The following is a 23,707-nucleotide window of genomic DNA, read 5'->3' on the forward strand; positions in this document are numbered from 1 at the left end:
TGTCTAAAGTGGTTAATAGTCTAGAATCTTAACAGAGATGTTTTTACATAATATTGAAAGTTATATTACTTCAGAATCCCATCACATACAGATGAAATTGTTGAGAACAATACACGGGGCTTCAAGAATTTGTAATCATGTTATGGAACTATTCCATCTGTTGGAAACACTTGTTGCAGTTTATATGAAAGTGGTGATGTACAGCATATGATATGAGTATATTACTTGCTGTTTAATGTTATATTATTATCCAGAAATTGCTACAAGTTCCAGCAGTATTTTTGTATTAATCTACACGGTATGAGGGGGGGAGTACTCAATGCCAACCTTTTAAAAATATTATAATATAGTCATTTACATTATATTTTAAAATATTGAAAAGTATTTGTTGTTTTTACTGTCTTAAATTTTTCAGTTACAGTTAACACAAAAATTCAATTCTCAATAGTAGATGTCACTTTTCCCAATAAATGTTATGCTTTATACTTTCTTACTTACACATCAATATCTATTTAAAAGGTTTGTTGAGAGTAACAACAATAATGAATAAAGTTTACATTTCTTAAATTTTTTGTGGTGTGTGCTGGTCATAAAGTCAGTAGTTTTGAAAGTGCCTTGTTATTGCTAAGAGAGTGCTAAAAAGTAGTTTCAGGTTCTGGACACTTCTTACATATTAGTACCTCTTCAAAAAGTATGTTGCTAATACAATTCAACAAAATTTGATGATTTTTATTTTATTTTTTTTGGGGAGGGGGGGGGGGGGTGTGTAAGTACACACACACACACACACACACACACACACACACACACACACACACACGCACGCACCTAGAATGTGTGGTACGGAAAATATCTTTTGGCATTGTTATGGTTAATACACAGTATAGTAAGCATTCAGATGATTATGCAGTGGATATTTGTTCCCTTTATTTTGTTATAAATTGTGTGTGTATAAAATTCAGACATGGGTACATGTGTTCTGGAGTCTAAGCGTAGAACTTTGATATCTATTAGCACACTGGACTCTCATTCAAGAGGACGACAGTTTAAACCCTTGTCCGGCCATCCTGACTTAGGTTTTCCATGATTTCCCTAAATCGCTTCAGGCAAATGCCGGGGTGGTTTCCTAGAAAGATCATGACCGACTTCCCTTCTTATCCTTCCTAATCCGATGGGACTGATGGCCTCGCTAATTGGTCCCCACCCCCAATTGGTCCCCACCCCCAAATCAACTGACCAACCAAAGAACATGAAACTATTGTTATTCGAGGTTACATGTGAATCATAGAAATATTTTTTCTTGAAGTAATTACAAGTTTTATGCATGAAACAAATTAGCTCAAAAACATAAAATGGAGAATTCTCATCTCTTAACAATGGACAAATGAGTGTCTTGCTTTTTCATTATTCATGTTTGTAAAACACACACACACACACACACACACACACACACACTGCATGTTGCAACCATATAAAGATATAGATAACCTAATTCTTGGAGACATGTTTGTTGAGGTGCAATGTACAAAAAGTGCAAGTGTTAAACTATTACATCTCTGTATTAAATTGTTTGTGTGGCCCATGATAGATTTTTCTCAAGTCACTTCTGTAAGAATTTTCTGTGGACTGTTTCCTGAGTTCATGTGCTCTTGAATGCTTAGCAGTATTAAACAGTATAATTAGCCATTTGTTTATGTTTAATTTTAAGTCATTTAGGTGGAACCAAGTATATAATCTTTTTTAGAGACTTCAACGTCGAGTGGAATTTGCTCAATGCTGTTTGTTTCAGTTAGGACTGTCACTAGTGTTGAATGTGAATTTACATTGACAGATGAGAAAGAATTTGTCCTAGTATTGAACCTTGTAGGATTCATTGTGGATCTGTTTGCCTTTGTGAGAAGTGATGTTCTTTACTGCTGGTTTAAAATGCTGTGTGTAACATCATTTGTTATTGTTTTCTTGCAGCTGTTCGGTATATAAATCGAAAACTGCTATGTTCCGTTTCATTCTGATCAGAGTTGTACAGGACTGTTGTTGTGATTTTTTGCAAGCATATTTGTGTGCTCTTACTCTCAATTTACTTCTGTATTTATTTATTATGAACTACCTTCTAATTAACCATTTTAAATTTCAATTCTTATTATATAATATTCATGATCTGTGTCATTTTATATTTTCTGTTAACTTGTCCTTTTTTTCCCAACAAATGGCCTGCTTAAATGTTGAGAATGCTAGAGATTTGAAAAATGTTTTTTGTGTGAGTGTCTGTCATTCTGTTGCAGATTTTCTTGGTTGTTAAATTGATAAATAGGCACCCTTCTTCTGTTTTACACTATATTCACTTGTTTTTTAGTATGTAACAAGTTGAAGATTGTGTCCTTTAGATATTTTTGTCCTTTTGATATTGTGTATATTATTTTTTTAGGAATGTAGAGTCATACGACTACAGGCTGGCATTCAGACACCACAGTGATACCACTGTAGATACAGTTGAAGATTCAGCTGTTCTCACTGGTCACTTGGAACCAACGTACGGCAACAAGCGTAGGTTTGATGAGAGAGGCAGTATCAAACAACGGTTAGGACGACGAGAGAGTGGGAGCAATAATGATAATGAACATTGTGCACCAAGGCATTTACTTGCATTGAATTGCAGCCCAGATGATTCTGAAGAGGAGCTTGCGAAAGACATTGCTGACAAGTTGTGGGAGCAGAAGGAGGAGCTTATATGTAAGTTATCTTACTCAAGTAGTTTGCTATTATTATTGTGGATCCTGTTTCTCTTCAGCAGAAAACACACTTCATGTAAGTGATTTTCTTACCACTAAACAGAAAGCACTTAAAATAATTTTTAGTCTGCAAATAAATGTGACATTATGTCATTGCTCAGCTGGTTGTTATCATTTTTGTCTCACACTTCTTTAGTTATTATTGATCATTATGTATGTACATTTGCTTTGGTATGGGTAGAAACAATAATTGTCAGTTATTGCAAAGTGAATTTCACAGTCACAATCTAATGACATTCATCAAGCTATAATCAGCTTTGACCTCATTGTCATCTCAAATTATCTACAGAAGAAACAGTACACCTACAACTTTAGTGTTGTAGTACCAGATGCAATCTAAGGGACAAAAAGTCTTTATAGAATGACAATAGTAGGAAGCCATCCATTTCAGAGTAGAATAGTCTTCATTCAGGAGAAAAATAATTAAAAGGTCAAGTTTCATATGCCATACACCAACCTACAAGCCAAAGAGAGAATGATGCCCAAAAATCACCAAAATTTTAGTCATTTGCATCAGTTGTGAACCTTTCTAGTCGGACTGTATCAGAATTCAAAACAGTTACAAGTACTGGAAATTTACAGATACCTTAAAGTACTTCATCACCAGATACATACATATTTCAAAGATACGTAGCAAAAGATAAAAATGACACAAAACTGTGCATCTTCAAGTAGGCAGACAAAGACAAGAATAGGGCACAATTCATGATATAATTTCAACCCTGTCTTCAGAAGCTGTGCAATTAATAGAGAGCAATATTGTGTGAAAGTATAAAGTGAAAGCTGTCCCATTTAGTTACAGTGGTCTTAATCAAATGACGACTCATTCTATTTGAGGGAGCCAGCAAACTTTTTTAAGTAATTGCAATTACCTGCAGTAGTGAGATAAAGAAAAACGAAGATCCTCGATTTTGGCATTTTTATATATTTTGTGATGATAATGTTCTTGGCTTGGTACAATTTCCTGTTTATAGAGGCATGCTTTGCATTTTACAGGCCTAGTTTTGTTTGGCCGAGAGGAGTGGTGTAAAGTATTGGGAGAAAATGAGAGGACTGGAATAGGATGGTGACTAAGCAGCAATGACTATAGAGGAAAATGGCAAGACCTATGTGCAAAACAGACCAATCCAATGGCTGGAAACTTTTCCCAGTGACTGTTATTGTTGTTGTTATTTTATTTAGCATATTGCAAAACTAAAGAAAAAGTGAGACCAACATAAAACAGAAAAGTAACACAAAAAATAGTAACAAACTTGTATAATATTGTAGCAAGTGAACATTTAGAGATGTTAGTACAATGACAGTTCCATCAGAGATACATGTCCTGGGAGCTTCACCACGCAGTAAATAGCCTCTGGAGAGGGCTTTACGAAGTCATCCACAGCTGTAATTTGAAGTCGATAATTTGAGACTAGACCTACACATGTAGCTCAAGACAGGGATGTTACATTTGCTGGATGTAAGTCATTCACCCATTATGGTCCAGCCCTCCATATCTGCACACCCAGTACTGAGAGGAGAACCTAAATATTTTAACTACAGTGAACTACTGTAACCGGATTCAGCATTGTCTGCTCCACACAGCATTGTCTGCACCTCACAGCAGTATATTATGCAATGCTTTTTAAGCAAGTATCATTTTTAATAAAGCTGTTGCAGTGGTGTGATAAATAATATGGGCATGCATCTGTTGGCTATTCACAGGAGCCATAATGGGAGCATTTATCCATATTTGTGTTTGAATCATTCTCAGCTTCCACGTACAATGATTCTCAACTTCCGAACACCGAGAACTTTTTTCCTCTCTCTCTTCTTTGATCAATATCCGTACTTTCCCAGGTACGGAAATCCTTTTAGAGGCATTTGGTACCTACATCCACTGATAACCAAAATTTGATGCCAAATTTATCTGGCTTACTGGACATGGATTGTTTAAATCAATGTCTGGCCTGATGGGAAAGAGCTGTGTGATGTTTTGTCTCGGACTGTAAAGCATGGAACAATTTTCTGTTAACGATTCCAAGCTTCTAATAGCAAAGCAGTTGTCTTTTTTTGAGTATTGCTGACCTTTGTCCCCTGATATCAAAACGTAAGAATTTTCATAAGATCTCTTAACTATACCTCTTACAATTGTATTTTGAAAGAACTGTGGTCTCAGATTTTCTACAAGCTATCAATTTTGATTCCTGTGATGCAATAAAACCCACTGCCATACAAAACTACAATGAGTGCACTTAGCTCATAAGAGAACAATACCAACTGTTGAAGTTGCCTCTGGCCTTCTGTCTCCAAGCACAGTTTTGTATGTTTTAGAATTGTGTCATCTATGAACAGCTGCCAAAAACTAGCAGTACTGGGAATTTTCCTGTTTCTTCACCAGTAGCATTGGTTCTGCTGTCTAATAGAAAACATTTTGCTTGTGTAGTCCTCCAGCTGCATTCAAGATACAATCAAGAATATCCCATCATGTTCCATCCTTTGCAATTTCTGAATGCTCCCCCAAAAAATGGTGAAGGTAACTGACACCTTCATCTTCCTCCCTGTCTTTCTGTGTTGTACCAAGTGTCATCCCATCCTGACTGATACGTTTGTTTTGACGGAGGAGTTTGTCTTATCGCTGTAACAGCCATCGGTGTAATTTTTCAGGGCACATAACAACTAATTTCACTTACTCTAGTGGTGCCTGGATTATAATCATCAATAACAGTTTCTGCTTGACTTTCAATTTCACTTCCTTTGGACTCTTGCTCTGAAACTCACTGCAGATGTTCTAAATATTCCATTACTTCATTGTCTGACAACTTATCAGCCGTTTTCAATATGTGTCTAATAATTAACACACAGCAAAGCGCTTCATGTATACTGAGTTGAAGTAATCACCTCAGAGGATTCAGCATATCTTTTAGCATCACATCATTCATGTGCAGTTGCATAAAGAAAATTCTAGGTATACAGTGAGAAATAATAGCAATGAGTATAATAGATACAGTTAAGTAATTTGTGAATGCAGTTAGTGCATGAGTAACAAAATTTCAGAAGTATCAATTGGGTCAATTCTGCATTTTTAGTTTTAAACTACCAGAAGTTTGTGCTCATGCTGGTTACTGAATATGCTGCTGATTGATAAGGAGATGTCCCCAAGCGTGAGATCGGCCTTTCAAAGCAAACTATATAATAGTGTAGATTAGGCTCATAGGTATCACAGCCTGCAGCCAGTCACCTTGGTGGACCCGCCTTTACAAGAACTCGGCAAAATAAATGAAGTCGGAATTCCTTGTGATTTGCTAGAATATTACAAATAAAGCAGACTTCAAAATGGTGCTGTGGCCTGGCAGTAAAATCACTTGGCTGGTATGCAGAAGTTCGTGGGTTCACACGCTGTTGTGGGGTTTGAATAAACTTATATCTACTGGAAAAACTTCGAATATTATTTTTATTGGTTACAATATCATTTGTTTCATTTCTAATTCTTTGCCACATCATTTTAATCATCGCACTTTTTTTTTAAATTTCTGTTCATTTTCTTACGTCCTTTTATTCTTTTTGCATTTTAAATTTTGTCCATGCGCTTTTAAATATTTTTGTTTATGTATTGTAATAATAATTTAATTTGAAAATACCAATAAAAGATAAAATGAGTTATTTGTTTTGTCTGTGCAAGCTTATCGAAAATTTGTTCTTTGTTATAAGGTTGTCGCATCCCAAGCGTGGGTTTTGCAAGGGATTAAGCGACACAGTTTGTGAAAGGGATTTAGCCGGTTGACCTTAGTGAGAGGGAGACTTTTGATCTGGCTAAGATGTTGAAATCCCTGGTGTGAAGGTACAAGGCTAGGAAGTGGGTAGAAGTAAACTCTCCCAAATGTTACACAAGTTCTAGTTTATTCAGAAATAATACAGATTGCCCTAACTGCATAGTGATTGTACCTACAGGATGACCAAGTCTGTTACAGAGACGGTGACTAACTTTCACCGTCCCGACTGCCTGATAGAAGCTCTTCAGTACCTTCTGCCCACACTAGCACCCTACATCAGAGTCCCGCGACCACTGTGTAAACATTCATTGGCGTCTATCTCCAGCTGCCTGCCTACAGCCTGTTCCTCAGCCCAAGTCGGCTGCTGTTATCCACACTGACTGTTGTTGTTCCGGGAGCCTAACCTCGAGAGAGAGACCCAGAGCAGCGTGCTCCCGAGTTTTGTTAACTTTTCCCCTTCGATCCTGCCAGCGCTTGGCGTGATGTAGCGTCAAGTGCAACTTGTCCTTATTGGGTATTCTTTAAGTATTAATTTCATTACTTTTCTTCAGAAGCTGGGTGGAGGGATAGAGAGTCCTCTCCCTATATGGTCACGCACTGTGTCCTGAGCTCTTGATTGACTCCTCATGAGTAGTGCAGTCCCCACCAGCGGCCCTCTTTCTTTCTCTCTCCACTCCCAAACTTCTCTCTCTAACCAGAAGTGCTTTCTGTTGATACTCTAAGTGAGTGCTTATTACAGGTCCCTGCACGGAGCTTCTTTGTATTTTTATAACTTGGTGCCTGTTTTCTTTCTTATCGCGCACAGCTGCTTTTTATCGCGCACAGCTGCCCGGCAGGCAGTTCGGACTGCCGCCTCGGTTCTCCAGCTGCGTTGTGTTTCTTTTATGACCCCTCTGCCACACCTTGCGTCCAGCGCTACATTTTTAGTTCACTTACTACGTACTATTTCTGGCGTACTGCCTGAGAACAACTGTAATTAGACTTAGCTTTTTCCTGCGGTTACAACAAGAGGTACATTTTTCGGATGGTAATCGTACATACATTTACAGCATAAGTTCTTCTCAAACCCAGGAGAAAATGATGTAAATGAAGGTATAAATAAAATGAAATTCAAGCAAAATGAGGAGTAGAAATAGTAAAGAGTGAAGCAGTCATCAAACTGAAGATGATTTTTAACACCACAGTGTGCTTTACTAGTCATGGTCCTGTTGGAGGTGGTACGCTGTTGCCTTTCTCTGACCTTTGAACTAGCTATGGGGGAACTTACAGTTCAGTTTGTGAATTCTGAATCTCAGTGCAGCTCACATTTTTTGCATCAACAGATATTGCCAGAGATGAAAAAAGCAATAAGTCATAGGTAAAAATCCTAGGATTGACCATGGGTCAAACCTGAGACCTTTGGATTTGTAGACTGGCAGTTTACCATTGAGCCACCAAGCCATCACTAACAATTTGAATAAAAATATTGTAATAAACTTGACATTGATTTGTTGTAGAACCTTAGAACATGTTCTGATCCCAAACATAATGAGGTATCTCGAACAGCCATCTGCATGTTGTGGCTCACGTCAACACCGAGTGATCCTTGGTTTGTACAGGCAGCTGGCGGAGGTGGTGAAGACTGCTGGCCTCGCACACAGGGTGCAAGTAGAGCTCGCAGTTTGCAGTGTCATTCCCAAAGTTGATCAGGGTCCTTTAGTTTGGAGCCAAATGGAGGGTTTCAACCAAAGGCTTTGTCTTCTCTGTGGCAGTCTCGACTGCAGATTTCTGGATCTGCGTTATCATGTAGGGATTTGTAGGACTCCTCTTGGTAGGTCAGGGGTGCACTACACAAAGGAAACAGCTATATGGGTAGCAGAGTACCTGTGAAGTGCACGTGAGGGTTTTTTAGGCTAGGCAGTAGTTTGAGGGGCTCTGATGAACTCTCGCCATTTGATTCACAGCAAGGGAAATCAAACAGCGTTCAGAATAAAGACACTTCAACTGTCACAGTTTTATTAGTGAACTGTCCAAAGTACTCGTGATAAAGTTCCCAAATCTACTCCCCTCCAGGAAAGTTCTTGCACTCAAATTATTCTTGGGACTGAGAGCTGGCTGAAACATGAAGTGGAACGCTCTCAAATATTTAGTGAGTTATGGAGTGTATATCAGATAGATAGATTAGAGGCCATAAGAAGGGGATTGTTCATTGCAGTTGACAAAAATATTGTCTTTATTGAGGTAGAAGTTGAGCGTGACAGTGAAATCATCTGGTCATGTATAACAGGTGTAGGTGAAACCAAGTTAATTATTGGATGTTTTTACCAGTCACCCGTTTCTGCTGTGACAGTTCTAGAGTCATTCAAAGAACGTCTATGGTCAGTAGCGTGTAAATACCCAGATCATGCAGTACTCGTCGGAAGAATCTTTAGTCTGCCAAATATAGACTGGGATGCCTGGATTCATTGCAAGGGGGGGGGGGGGGGGGGGTACAGACAGACAATCAAGCAAAATGCTTTTGAACATGTTTTCTGACAATTGTCTGGAGCATCTCAGGAGCCCACATGCAATGGAAATATCTTAGACCTTGTAGCTACAAATAGGCTGGAACTTATCTACAGTGTCAGTATAAAATGGGGAAGCAACTATGATTATGAAAGTCAGTAAATCAGTCAAGAGGGCTAGGTGAGTGTTTCTGCTGGATAGAGCATATAAACAGGTATTAACACCTCACTTAGACAGTGAATTGGCATCACTTATTTCCAGTAAGATGGGTGTAGAGGAATTATGGGCAAAGTTTAAGCAGATTGTAAATCGTGGTCTGGAGAGTTATGTGTCTAGTAAGCGGATAAAGGATCGAAAAGTTCCACCATGGTTTAATAACTAAATTTGGCAGATGCAGAGGAAGCACAGGCTGTCACATGCTTGGTTCAAAAGGGAAATCATAAATGAAAACAAACTAAGGATTCGTGCATCTGTGGAAAGATATATCCGTGAAGCATACAACTACCTCCATCACACCTTAGTAAAACATCTGGCAGAGGACTTGTGAAAATTCTGGTTGTATGTAAAATTGCTAAGAGGGTCTACTTCATTGAGCTCCTTGTTGACCAGTCTGGTGTGGCAGTTGAAGCAAAATGAAAGCTGAAGTTTTAAATTTCATGTTCAAGAAATCGTTCACACTGGAGAATCGTACAAACATACCATCATTTGATCATTGGACAGACGCCCATATGGACAACATAGTAATAAGTGTATCTGGTGTAGAAAAACAACTGAAAGATTTGAAAGCAAATAAATCACTAGGTCAAATTGGAATCCCAGTTTGATTTGAAAAAGAATGCTCTATGACAGTGGCTCTTTACCTAGCTTGCATTTATCACAAATCTTTCACCCCAAACAAAGTCCGAAGCACAGGTGACTCCAGTATATAAGAAAGGTAAAAGAATGGACCTGGAAAATTACTGACTGATACCCCTAACTTCTATTTGCTGCAGAATCCTTGAACTTATTCTCAGTTTGAATATAATAAACTTTCTTGAGACTGAGAAGCGTATGTGCACGAATCGTCTTGGTTTTAGAAAGCATCGCTCCTGTGAAACTCAGTTTGCTCTTTCCTCAGATGATATATCGAGAACTATGAATGAAGGGCAACAGGCAGATTCCCTATTTCTAGATTTCCAGAAAGCATTTGACACGGTGCCCCATTGCAGGCTATTAACATAGGTATGAACGTAATGGAATAAGTTCACAGAGATGTGAGTGGCTCGAAGACTTCTTAAGTAAGAGAACCCGGTATGTTGTCCACGGTAATGAGTATTCATCAGAGACAAGGATATCGTCCGGAGTGCCCCAGGAAAGTGTGAGAGGACTGCTGTTGTCCTCTATATACATAAATGATTTGACTGACAGAGTGGGCAGCAATCTGCTGTTGTTTGTTGATGATGTCATGGTGTGCGCTAAGGTGCTGATGATGTTGTTGTGTACGGTAACGTGTCGAAGTTGAGTAACGGTAGAAAAATACAAGATGACTAAGACAAATTTCCCAGTTGGCAGGTAGCCCTAAATTTGGAAAAATATAAGTTAATGCGGATGAGTAGGGAGATCAAACTTGTAATGTTTGGATACAGTATTACTAACATCCTGCTTGACCTGATCAAGTCATTTCAATATCTGGGTATAACCTTGCAAAATGATATGAGGTGGAATGAGTACGTGAGAAATGTGGTAGGGAAGGTGAATGGTTGACTTCGGTTTATTGGGAGAATTTTAGGAAAGAGTGGTTTACCTGTAAAAGGAGACTGCATATATGACATTGGTGCAACCTTTTCTTGAGTACTGCTTGAGTGTTTGGGATCTGTACCAGGTCGGATTGGAGGAAGACGTTGAAGCAATCCAGATACTAGATTTGGTACCAATAGGTTCGAACAACACGTAAGTGTTACGGGCATGCTTCGGGAACTCAAAATGGGAATCCCTGGAAGGAAGGCAATGTTTTCTTTGGGAAACAGTATGGAGAAAATTTAGAGAACTGGTATTTGAAGCTGACTGCTAAACAATTCTACTGCTACCAACATACATTGCACGTAAGGACCACGAAGATAAGGAATAAATAAGAAATTGGGGCTCATAAGGAGGCGCACATACAGTCATTTTTTTCTTCGCTCTATTTGTGAATGTAACAGGAAAGGAAATGACAAGTAGTGGTACAGGGTACCCTCTGCCTCACACTGTGTGGTGGCTTGTGGAGTATAAATGTAGATGTAGATGATGAAGAAACTGAACTGGCAGACTCTTGAAGATAGACGTAAACTGTCCCAAGAAAACCTACTTACAAAATTTTAAAATCCGCTTTAAATTATGACTCTGGGATTATACTATGACCTCATACTTGTCGTTCGCATAGGGATCATAAGGACAAGCTATAATAATTACAGGCATTCAATCATTCATTCTTCCTGCATTCCATAAGTGAATGGAATGGTAAGAAACCCAAATAACTAGTACAAATCTCTCTCAAGTACCTCAAGGTGCTTTGAGAGTATAGATGCAGATGGAGACAAAAATAAAAAAGTACAAAAAAGAAGAAAATTAATGGAAGTAAATAACATTAAAATATTCAAAATCATTTGCACAAAGATTCCAAATAAGAAAATAATAAAAAGAAGTAAAATGAGAGAGAATAAGAAAGTCAGTATGATGATGATGATGATGATGATGATGATGATGATGACGATGACGACACAGTGAAGGATTAGAAATGAAATAAATTCATATTTAAGCCACCAAATTGAATAAAAATAATGATTGAGGTCATTTTGACAACAATGTCAAAAAAAAAAGAACAAGAAGATTGAATGCAACAATTTTAGCATACCACACAAATAATGTAATTGCTGGGCTATGGTGCACTAAGAAATTTGTGTTATTTTTAATGCCCTGGTTAATCACAAGAAACTCTGTAATGCCCCCCCCCCCCCCCCCCTCCAAGCCCATCAATTGCTCACAAACCAGGGCCCACCAGGGTGAACAGTTGTAGGGAGTAATACGTGAGACCAAAATTTACAACACCATATAGGTTATTTCAAAAATCGATCCCAGCCCTGGGAATGTCTTTGGGAGTTGCACAAAACCAGTGCTTTGAATTTCTTTTCCCAATATAATAATGGAGGTGAAACATGCATAGCTTGTCTTGCACTAGAATCGAAACAACAATCTTTGGAGTGGCCCTGCTAAAGAAAATTAAATTCAAGCAAACGTAACAGTCTGAAAAGGTGTGGGCACTATTTGTGGTGTAGGCAGTGGATGTTGCCTTTGAATTTTCCCATCCTCAGTGTTACTTAACCAATTCTGAGACCTTAACTAAGTACACTGTTCAAGCAACACAAATCAAAAGTCTGGCAAACTTGTCTACAATTCCAGTTAACAGATGTCGCAACAAGCTTGAGATATGAGCTAGGATATATGATGGCTGGAAGAGAAATGATTATCCTCTGCATAACCATGTGATCTAGGACCCAGTTATTTCTAAATTTGGGAGGAAAATAACAACACCATAACAACAACAGTTACATCAGAATGATTCTTCATCAATGATTGGCAAATCTGACAGAATAATTCAGTGAGAATGTGAAAGGGAAGTTAGTTGTTCTTTATGATAAGTGCTTTAGTATTGGTAAATTCTGGGTGTGTAGGCCCTGGGACAACTGGGAAATCTGGGAAAACCGAGGAATTCTTTCATCTGGGAAAAACCTAGGATTTTTTTAGAATTCTGGGAAGTTTTCATTGTTTTAGTTTACAGTTAAACTTTTGTGATTTATACTCGTAAGAACTGATATTCTAACAAAGAATTTTACTGTATCCCACCACTGCAGATTAATACTGCAACAATAAAACATAAATGAGAGGAAAACGCCAAATAAAACTTAAGTTCCAAAGGAAATGCACCATTAACAACAACAAAACACAGTGCACACACAAGCGTCAGCCAATAGAAAAATTTGTCAAAGGCTTTAGGGCGAAGACATGGAATACTTCATAACAACAAACTGCTTCCGATGAGTGTGATGTCATAACTGTTCACGTTAGGTTCCTTGGGATAGTTGCCAGCGGGCTCATGCACATCCACAGTTGAGTCTCATATGAGCAGTACCATCTCCTGCTACTGGCTATTTGAAGTGTGGCTGTTAGCTGTATCAGCAGTAGCAACAAGCAGCCCGATGCTATCCAGAAAAATTTTCCTGGCACACCCAAGCTGTCGGATTCGTGTATGAGCAGAGCAGTCTGAGTTGTAGTGGGAGGGAGTAGTCGCCACGTGAACCTTGTTTACATTTAGTGGTTTTGCTAGCCGCTTCATTTACAGCTCTCCACGTCAGATGAAAACAAAGTAGAGTCATGAAGTGAAATAAAATACAGAATTACGGAAGGCTAAAATATGTTACTATTTTCAGTTTACTGATTTCATTTTATTTCCACATTTTTGGCAGTCGCATTAATTGTCTTGCAGAACAAAGAAGTTATTTTTGTCGGTTTGCTAAATAAATTTGGTTTTCATTAATCTTTTATGCAGAGGCCATCAATTTACTTGAAGTGAAGTGTTTCATTCCACACAATTGGCTGGTTTCAACTGTTCGCTGAATTCCAAGTATCCTTTTTCATTGGGCTGATGGAAGATATCTTAATGTTTATATATGTATGAACGTACGGGCTTCATAGCCATTGTAGTTGCATTCGCAGCAACGCCGTTTCCCTGGCGCTGTCTGGCAACTGGTGAAATGACCTGTTCCTAACAGGTCATGGGAAAATATTACAATTGGTGATTTGAAAACCATTACTTTCAAAGCCAATTTCCTTTTACACAAGATGGGTTATGTGTGAGAATGTGCGATGAATTCCTTAAATCACAGAGTCTTTGACTCTCGTTCAAAACTTAACACTTTGAGGACCAGTCACTTAGAAGGATTTCGAGCCCAGAAGACCAGACATTTTATTTAAAATTGTACTGGCACATTGCTTCTTGCTAAAAATTACCAGTATTATATGTGAAAGCTTAGTTTTTCTTGTAGCTACACTATGCATTTTAATTTAAATCATTAACTTTTCCTATACGTGTGTTCATGCTACTTAACAGTGATGTAGCTGTTGACTGACTACATCATGTGTCCTATGTACTGAATATCTGTTGTCGTTGGCTGGCGAGATCACATGACATAAATTATGATTGGCTTACAAAAGTGTATCGTAATCTCGATTTCAATGCTTCAGAAAGTAACATGCTGTCTTTTGGTGGAATCCGAATTTGTACTTTCGTAACATGAAAATATTCAGTGTACATGTTGCTGCACCTCAAAGATCTTTCCAAAATGCCTTTTTCTTTTTAAGTGCCAGGTAGTTCTACACTGGTGTATAAAACCTTGACCATTCCAAGGATTGAAAAGTTCACTGTTATGAGGGAAGTATACAGTTACTTAACATGGAATAAAAGTGTATTTTCACTCAGGAAAAAGAGTATTTTTAATTGGGAAAAATCGGGAAAAGTATGGAAATTACTTTCCTTTTCCACCTGCGCGCCTGGTGAATGTTATGTAGGAAAGTAGATTAAGGAGTAGGCTTCTGTATAACAAGAAAATACATTTAAAAATGAAATTATTTTTATTTACTATAAGAATTGTACTTAAAAAAAAAAAGTACCATGTGCTTGGCATTAATAGAATCCACCACTTTGTGTTATACAAACTCTCAGGCAGAGCTTAGTATATATTTCTAACAATTTCCAGTCTGATCTGGATATCAGGACAATTTACAAACTGAGAATATGAAATATTAGTTCCCTTCTTGAAATTTGGCAAGGGAAAAGTTCCCGGTAAACAAATAATTTCAGATGAAATATGTGGCGAAGTGGAATAGTCCATTTGCTTTCTTTGCTATCATTCCTAGTAAATATCAAAATTGTATTACAGATTTCAGGTGTAATTCAAGATTTCTGCCTGATATGATGTAGTTAGTTTAGCTAAGAGTACCCCCCCTCCCCCAGAACAATTTGTTTAAAATTTCATAGTTCCATATTCACTAAAAATTTCAACCCCACTAACAAACTTTTGCAGCTTTAAAGTAAAACAAATTCCCTGGTTATTTAATAGTATTTGATGGTACCTGATATGCAAAATTTGAGACATTTCAATTTAAAGATTTTATTGCTTATATAAAAATGGAAAAAAAACCGGTACATAATCACATTATTTTTGAAAAATCATATGAATTACTAAGTGGTAAAGGAAATGTGTTTTAACAATAATTTTCTATTCAGTCGTGAATGACCTACGCGTAGAACAATTGTCAGTAAGCCTCCATGTGAACCCAAATCTTTTTAATTTTATTATCAAATTCTTTTTGCGAGACACACTTAACAGGAAGCTGTGTGTCGGTTGGCTCTCCTAGGAATGTACACTCTCAGAATTCTGTTAGTAAACACCACCATGGTGCAGGAAGCTTATGTTGCAGCATTTCCCACTAGAGTTGACAGAGCATCGCTGTGATGCTTCTGCACTTAATAAACAAATCTGTAAAAAAAGACACTGTTCTTATTTGGATTGTCTCTGTTTCCTCTATCAGTTATACCTGGTATCAGTCGCAGACTGATGAGCAATATCTAAATATTGATTGAACAAGTGTTTTGTAAGCTAATTCCTTTGTGGGCGGACTACACTTCCTGAAGATTCTCTCAATGAATCTGTCTGGCATCTACCTTAATTGTCATTAGTTTTATGTACATGTCATCCTAGATGTTTTATGGAAGTGACTACTTCCAGTGATTATTCTGGAACCATGTTACCATACAGTAATGAGTCTTTCTGCCTGATTATATGCAGAATGTTACATTTGTTTGTGTTGAGGATCAACTGTCAATTTCTGCACCAAATGTAAATCTTCTGCAGGTCTTCCTGCATTTTGATACAGTTCTCTAGCATTGTGGTTTCTCTGTGTACATCATCATCCACGAAAAGCTTCATGGAATTCCAACATTATCCATTAAGTCATTCATACAGTAGGTCATTCATACAATTTTGAAAAGTTATACACCGACGTTGCACGTTGATGACTGGAGAAATGTTTCCTGGTCGGACGAGTCTCATTTCCAATTGTATTGAGGGGATGGATGTGTATGGTCATAGAGACAACCTCATGAATCCATGGACCCTGCATGTCAGCAGCGGACTGTTCAAGCTGGTGGAGGCTCTGAAATGGTGTGGGGCGTGTGCGGTTGGCATGATATGGGACCCCTGATATGTCTAGATACGACTCTGGCAGGTGACACATGTGTAAGTGTCATATGTAATCGTCCTGTGTGATGACCAGCATTGATTCATGTCCATTGTGCATTGCGACGGACTTGGGCAATTTCAGCAGGACAATGCAACACCTCTCACGTCTAGAATTGCTACATAGTGGCTCCAGGAACACACTTCCCCTCTCACTCTTACGCATTTATGGAGAGCCCTGCAGGATTTATGGTGTCAGTTCCCTCCAGCACTACTTCAGACATTAGTCGAGTCCATGCCATGTCGTGTTGCAGCGCTTCTGCATGCTCGCGGGCCCCTACACGATATTAGGCAGGTGTACCAGTTTGTGACTCTTCAGTGTATAACCACTGCAGACAATGACATATCTGACCACAGAGCCCTTACTATGGAAATTGATGTAGAGAATGTAGATATATCTAAAGTGATACATTGAATATAATAGAGGAAAACATTCCACGTGGGAAAAATATATCTAAAAACAAAGATGATGTGCCTTACCAAACGAAAGCTCTGGCACGTCGATAGACACACAAACAAACACAAATATACACACAAAATTCTAGCGTTCGCAACCAACGGTTGCTTCGTCAGGAAAGAGGGAAGGAGAGGGAAAGACGAAAGGATGTGGGTTTTAAAGGAGAGGATGAGGAGTCATTCCAATCCCGGGAGCGGAAAGACACAAGCAGACATGTCTGCTTGTGTCTGTATATGTGTGGATGGATATGTGTGTGTGTGCGAGTCTATACCCGTCCTTTTTTCCCCCTAGGGTAAGTCTTTCCGCTCCCGGGATTGGAATGACTCCTTACCCTCTCCTTTAAAACCTACATCCTTCGTCTTTCCCTCTCCTTCCATCTTTCCTGACGAAGCAACCGTTGGTTGCGAAAGCTAGAATTTTGTGTGTATATTTGTGTTTGTTTGTGTGTCTATTGACGTGCCAGAGCTTTCGTTTGGTAAGTCACATCATCTTTGTTTTTAAATATAAAGTGATACATTTATTTATAAGAGAAAATTTAACTATAGTAAACTTACGAGGATATTAGGCAATGAAAAATTTGAACCAGTTTACAATCCAACAAATGTGAATGATAAATGCAAAAATGTCTCTAAACTATTCAATAAAACTTTAACTGAAATATGTCCTTTACAAATAAACAGAGCTATTAATCATAAAGCTGAGAATTTCCCTATGGAAATCATTGAACAGAGAGAGTGCATGAAAGATAGTAACATAGTCTTAGAGGTACTAATTTACAACACTATTTAACCAAATACAAACTGCTCAGAAAAACTATAGAAACTCCTTAACTACGCTTAAAGTTCATAAATAAGCCTATCAAATAAGCGACTCGATCTCTGTCAGTAAAACAGCCTGTAAAATAATGTAGAAAGAATGTGGGAAACAGCAATCTCATGAACACACCAGCATAATGCTAAAAGAAAATTATGATATAACAAATGACCCAAAAGAAGTGTGTGAGAAATTTATACGGATGTTTAATACAATTGGCACAAATTTCAAGATCTGTTAGTTTCTAAGAACTTTTACAGGCAATGCTGTGCCTCATTTCTTGCAACATCGTTGGCACCAGCTATGCACACGACACATTCATTTTCATCTTCCATTTTTTCTTGAAAGACAATAGTTACAATGCTACATCACAGGCATGACCTAATGTACAATTCGTATGTCAACAAGGAGATATGAAAAACAAACATCAAAATCAAACGTGTGTGCTTCGTTTGGAAAATGTGGAATAATGGGTGTATGTAAATGGACAAATGCCTACATACCAAACACAGGATGCATCTAAATTTTGAAGGCAAGCAACTGTGAGAGAATTATCGGTAGAAAAAGTGGCTGACGTGAAACAACAGTTGTTGGTCTCTCCTGCAAATTCTGTTCAATGTTAATGTCAGGAATGTAGAATATCAAGGAGCATGTTTCAGAGCTGCGAAAAAAGCCGACACGTATCTACACAGGTTAATTGAATATCAGTGACAAAGACAAATGCATTACATTTTGTCTTTGGTTTCAGAATTTATTGCTTGGAGGCCAGGAATTTTGCAGAGCACATTATTCAGTGATGTGGCGTGGTTCCAATCTCAGGCTGTGTAAAGTCTTAGAATACACATTTGTGGCATAATGAAAATCGACATGCACTGGTCGAGCAACCCCTGCATTCACCAAAGATGATGTAGTCTTTGCAATATCACAGTGTTGCATCATTGGTCCAATTTTTTTCGAGTCTGCTGTGACAAGTGCGTTTACATTGAAACATTTTGGGAATTTCAAAATGACCATGGCTGAGGTTGAATCATTTTTCCCTGGCAGAGTCATTGTGAAAGGACTGTGGCCCCCAATGTCACCTGATTTAACCCCGCCTGACATTTTCATCTGAAGTGGCCTAAAAGGCAGTGTGTACGGGAACAAACCACACAACTTGAAAGGTTTACGAGAGAGCATCATGCATGAAATTCAGGCAGTCACACCAGAGGTTCTGGCAGCAGCATTCGAGTGTCGTGTTCCAACTGTGTTTACAAGTCAAGAGTGGTCACTTCCAGCAAATTTTGTGATTCACTTTTATTTCCCCATGAACAAAGTATGACATGTTCATTTCATTTCATTTCCTGATTTTTATGCAAAGCCTTTTAGTGTAATTTAAGCAAATATTTGTTTGTGGGCCTCTTTTGATTGCGACACCCTGTAGATAAAAGAGCAGTAGTATCTTGAGACTTTCATCGTAGATGAGCAGTATGTAGAGGAATTATGGCTCAAGTTTAAAAGAATAGTTGGCTGTCTACTGGGTAGGTATGTACCCAGAAGAACAGTTCATAATGGAAGGTAGCCACATTGGTATATAGTCATTGTAAAGAAACTTCTGGATAATAGGTGTAAAACAAAGCATAGGATTATAGAGAGAGAGATTCTGAATTAATCATGCCTGACTGTCAAGAGAGCAATGCGTGACGCCTTCAGTAATTACTGTAGCAGAGTATAGTCCAATGATATCTAACAAAACCCACAGATATTTTGGTGGCATTGGTATGTAAAGGTTATTAGTGACACTAAGATTGTGTTCAGTCACTCAAGAATGAGACAATAAGTGATATTGAGGGCAGCAGAGCAAAAGCTGAAATGCTGAACTCACTTTTCAAATGTTCTTTTACAAAGAAAAACCCGATAGAATTACCCGAATTAAATCCTTGTGTCACTGAAAGGATGATTGAAATAAGTATTAGCGTCAGTAGTGTTGAGAAACAGCTGAAATAGTTAAAATTGAAAAAAGCTTCAGGACCCGATGGAATCCCTATCAGATTCTATACTGAATTTGTGGCTCAGTTATCCCCCTTCTAACTGTACTTTGTCAAAGATCTTTCAAACAAAAAAAGTGCCCAGTGGTTGGAAGAACGCATAGGTCACACTCATTTACAAGAAGGATAGTAGAAGTGATCCACAAAACTACCAGCCAGTATCCTTGACCTTGATTTGTTTTAGAATCTTTAAACATATTCCAAGCTCAAACATAATAAGGTATCTCGAACAGAATCACTTCCTTCATGACAACCAGCATGAATTCCAAAAACATTGATCATGTGATACCCAATTCACACTTTTCGTATATGATCAGACCGAAATCTTTAGATTGAGACAGTTAGGTAAATGCAGTATTTCATGATTTTCGAAGTACATTTGACTCAGTACCACATATATACTTACTGTCAAAAGTATGGCCATATGGGACATAAAGCGAAATTTTTGACTGGATTGTGAATTTTTGGGTAGGGAGGACACAGCATGTTGTCTTGGATGGAGAGTCATCATCAGATGTAGAAGTAACTTCAGGTGTGCTCCAGGGAAGCGTGTTGGGACACTTGATGTTCCTGTTGTATATTAATGACTTTAGGGACAATATTAATAGCAACTTCAGACTGTTTGCAGATGGTGCAGTTATCTATAATGTAGTACTGTCTGAAAGAAACTGCATAAATATTCAGTCAGATCATGATAAGATTTCAAAGTGGCAGAGATTGGCAACTTGCTTTAATCTTGAGAAATGTAAAATTGTGCATTTCACAAAATGAAAATATGTATTGTCCAATGACTACAATATCAGTGAGTCTCAGTTGTAATTGGCCAACTCATACAAGTACCTGGGTGCAACGCTTTGTAGGAATATGAAATGAAATGCTCACAGAATAGGCTCAGTTGTGGGTAATGGAGGTAAGAGACTTTGGTGTATTGCTGGAATACTGGGGAAATGCAGTCAGTCTCCAAAGGAGACTGCTTACAAATCACTTGTGCAAACTATTCTAGGATATTGCTCAAGTATGTAGGATCCATACCAGAGAAGGGCAGCATGAATGGTCACAGGTTTGTTTGATCCATATGAGAGTGTCACAGAGATGCTGAAGAAAATGAACTGTCAGACTTTTGAAGATAGTTGTAAACTACCCTGAGAAAGTCAGCTAAAAAAGTTTCAAGACCCGGCCTTAAATGGTGACTTGGGGAATATACTACAAACCCCTACTTACCAATCATATAGGGATCATGAGGACAAGGTTAGGATAATTACAACATGCACAGAGGCATTCAGCCAGCCATTCTTACTGCACACCATTTATGAATGGAACGGCAAGAAACCCTAATATATGGTTCAGTCAGATGTACATTCCACCATGCACTTCACGGTGGTTTGTAGATGTAAAAGTGGGTATGTTAGGGTACAGGTTGCTCCATATTTTTTATATACATCTAAGAATACACTGCGATATATACTGTCTTGCAGTATTATAGTTCTGCAGAGGAAGCCAAAATAATGTAAATGGCAGTATGCTATTGTGACATTAAACATTAAAGTGAATTTGTAGATACGCAACACTCTGTTTACAGAACAGTTAAAGGTAGGAGTTTCTATGTTTTGTCATTGATTAGGTTGGTGGCAGTGTAGCAGACATACCAAAATGGCTAATTTTGTAGGTGCGTTGTTATGACACTAATTCATTGAACACTTCAAACAAGGCTTTCCTGATGCAAATTTTGGCATTGTTCAGTCTTTGTTTGTCTGTTAGACTTGGCTTTGTTTAAACTGCAGTGAAACTCTCTTTGCTTTCATAGCAGCTTTGAAACACTGCAGTCAAGCCATGGTGAATCTTTCCCATCCCTCACATACTGTCTAAGGCATATTTTATAATACTCTTGAACTTTGTTCATTAATGCCTCATAATTTTGGCCCTGAAAATTAATTTTTCATGTTGAATACTCAGGTAATCTGAAATATTTTTCTTGTCCTTCTGGCTAACCAAAAATATCTTCGTACCTTTCTTTACATTCCTATTTACAGCTGTATTCATTGATGCTGTTAACAGCCTAATGATCACCGATTCCCTGGTCTATGCTAACTTAGTTGAAAAGTTTGGACCTATTGGTGACCAGTAAATCTAATATGTTATTTTCACAAGTCAGTCCTTTGATTAGCTGTTCAAGAAAATTTGTGGTTGAGGCATTCAGAACAATTGCACATGATTCCTTGTCCCTGCTACCGTCCTTCAGTTGAGTTTTCAAGTCAACAGTTGGTAAGTTGAAATTCCCGTGAGACAGCATAACACAGTGTCGGCCACAGTGTGGCAAATTGTACGCGAGCACTTTGTGCTGTACGAGTGCAGGCCAAGGCTTGCCTTTGCTTGGTCTTTCCCAGAAGTACTTGGTATTTTTAATGCAACATTTTTTGGTCAGCATGACATTCTTCAGTGCACAATAGTCGTGGTGTCAGCGCTGTTTGCCCTTCACTATTTGTTCGTGATATGATGGAAGTTCACAGGTCCAGCTGCCGTTTGCACCAGAAGAGGTGATCTAGTGATCTATTGTCACAAGCCTTTAAAAATGAATGGGAATAACAGGGGAGAACGGTAATAATTTTCAGTTAAGCACAATACATGCACAGTTGAATAATCAAAGGATGCCACAAATTTGCTATGGAATGACATTACACCACCACCATCCAGAAAGAATTTGAAGATGTAGTTTATGATGAAAGAGCAAAAAATTACAACCTGCGAGATTCCTCATTTTGCACCCCAAGGTGCACTTTGTTCTAAATTTGCAGGCATGGAGCAAGTGATGAAATAGAGTGTACAAATAGTACATTTTTTAAAATTGCAAGCATTATTCCACTGTCAGTTCCAACATTTTCCGACGGAACTGAACAAAGAGTATCGAGACTTTATATGCTAGTGCAAAGTTGGTAAAATCAAAGAAAATACCTGGAATGATTTTTTGATTTAAAACCTGCTATTGAATTTGTGAAGGAAAAAGGAGAGTGGAAACATAAACTAGACTGCCCGCTGCCCACAATAAGACATTGCAAGTTAAAAAACAGTTTATTTCTGATTTGATAGGGATTCTTTTTTTAAAAAAATTGCATTGTGGTAGAAACAAATTCTGATAAGAGACACCGTCCATTTCCCTAAGCTCACTGGTGTTAAAGAAAATACAAGGTTTGAGGAATTCATTGTCGTCTTTAAAGAATTACAAGGGTAGTTTTCTAAACGATTTGAGGACTAACAATCTTACATCTGTTTTCAGAATCATTTGCTGCCATTTCAGTTGAATGTGCCCCTTTGCGTAACTGTAACCTTTGATGTAACTGATTGATCTGCATCGTAATTCCTGTCTGAAAGACTATTATTATTATTATTATTATTATTATTATTATTATTGTTATTATTTTTATTTTTACATAAAACTGTCCAGGAGATCTTTGTTTGGTTTCTTTGGGCAGAGTTTCCATGTCTCCATAATGAAGCTGCAAACATAGCAAAATATTTCCATTAGCATGTGTGTGAAAGGATTTTTTCGATTATGAAACTAAATAAGTCAGGATTATATGGCAACCTGAGTAGTGCAAAAAGTTCAGAAATGTTCTGACTTTGTCTGTATGTCAACAGATTTTGTTAGGTAAAAATTTTATTATTACCAAAACTAACTAAATAATCCTTAAAATTTGTTTCGTTTGTGATCTACAAGTATGTTGTTGAGAAATATGAAACTCGAAGTCACATCCAGTATGACAGAATTGCCAAGTAAATGCTGCGTGTTTACAGTTTCTGCCTTTACCCTCCTCGCGTGCGTACAGCACATTATGACAGTGGGGGAATTGTGCAACTAGGTGATAAGAGCTGCGGCACGTGAGCAAGAGCACTGTTTATGTGCCAGCATGACCAGAAAATTTACACAAAATCTTCTCCATGTTTCCTGTCAAATGTTTCATCATTACTTCCCCTGAGGTGGGGGGTGTCTATAAAAGTATTTGATGACCATGTTTGATCCACCTTTAACATTTATCTTCACCCAAATTATCATGTGTTCAGGCTTCGTATTGACACCTGT

At 38.0% G+C, this 23,707-nt stretch overlaps 1 protein-coding gene across 2 annotated transcripts in view; it reads left to right on the forward strand.

The window, feature by feature from the left end:
- The window catches only part of LOC126484178 (phosphorylated adapter RNA export protein), a 113,313-nt gene that overhangs the window by 42,575 nt on the left and 47,031 nt on the right, over positions 1-23,707 (forward strand). For both annotated transcript variants that reach the window (XM_050107588.1, XM_050107587.1), the window contains exon 3: positions 2,426-2,730. In XM_050107588.1, the coding sequence (XP_049963545.1) occupies positions 2,426-2,730 (305 nt within the window). The remainder of the gene's footprint in view (positions 1-2,425; positions 2,731-23,707) is intronic.

The sequence above is a fragment of the Schistocerca serialis genome, chromosome 6, assembly GCF_023864345.2.
Source record: "Schistocerca serialis cubense isolate TAMUIC-IGC-003099 chromosome 6, iqSchSeri2.2, whole genome shotgun sequence".
In the NCBI taxonomy this organism is placed as follows: Eukaryota; Metazoa; Arthropoda; class Insecta; order Orthoptera; family Acrididae; genus Schistocerca; species Schistocerca serialis.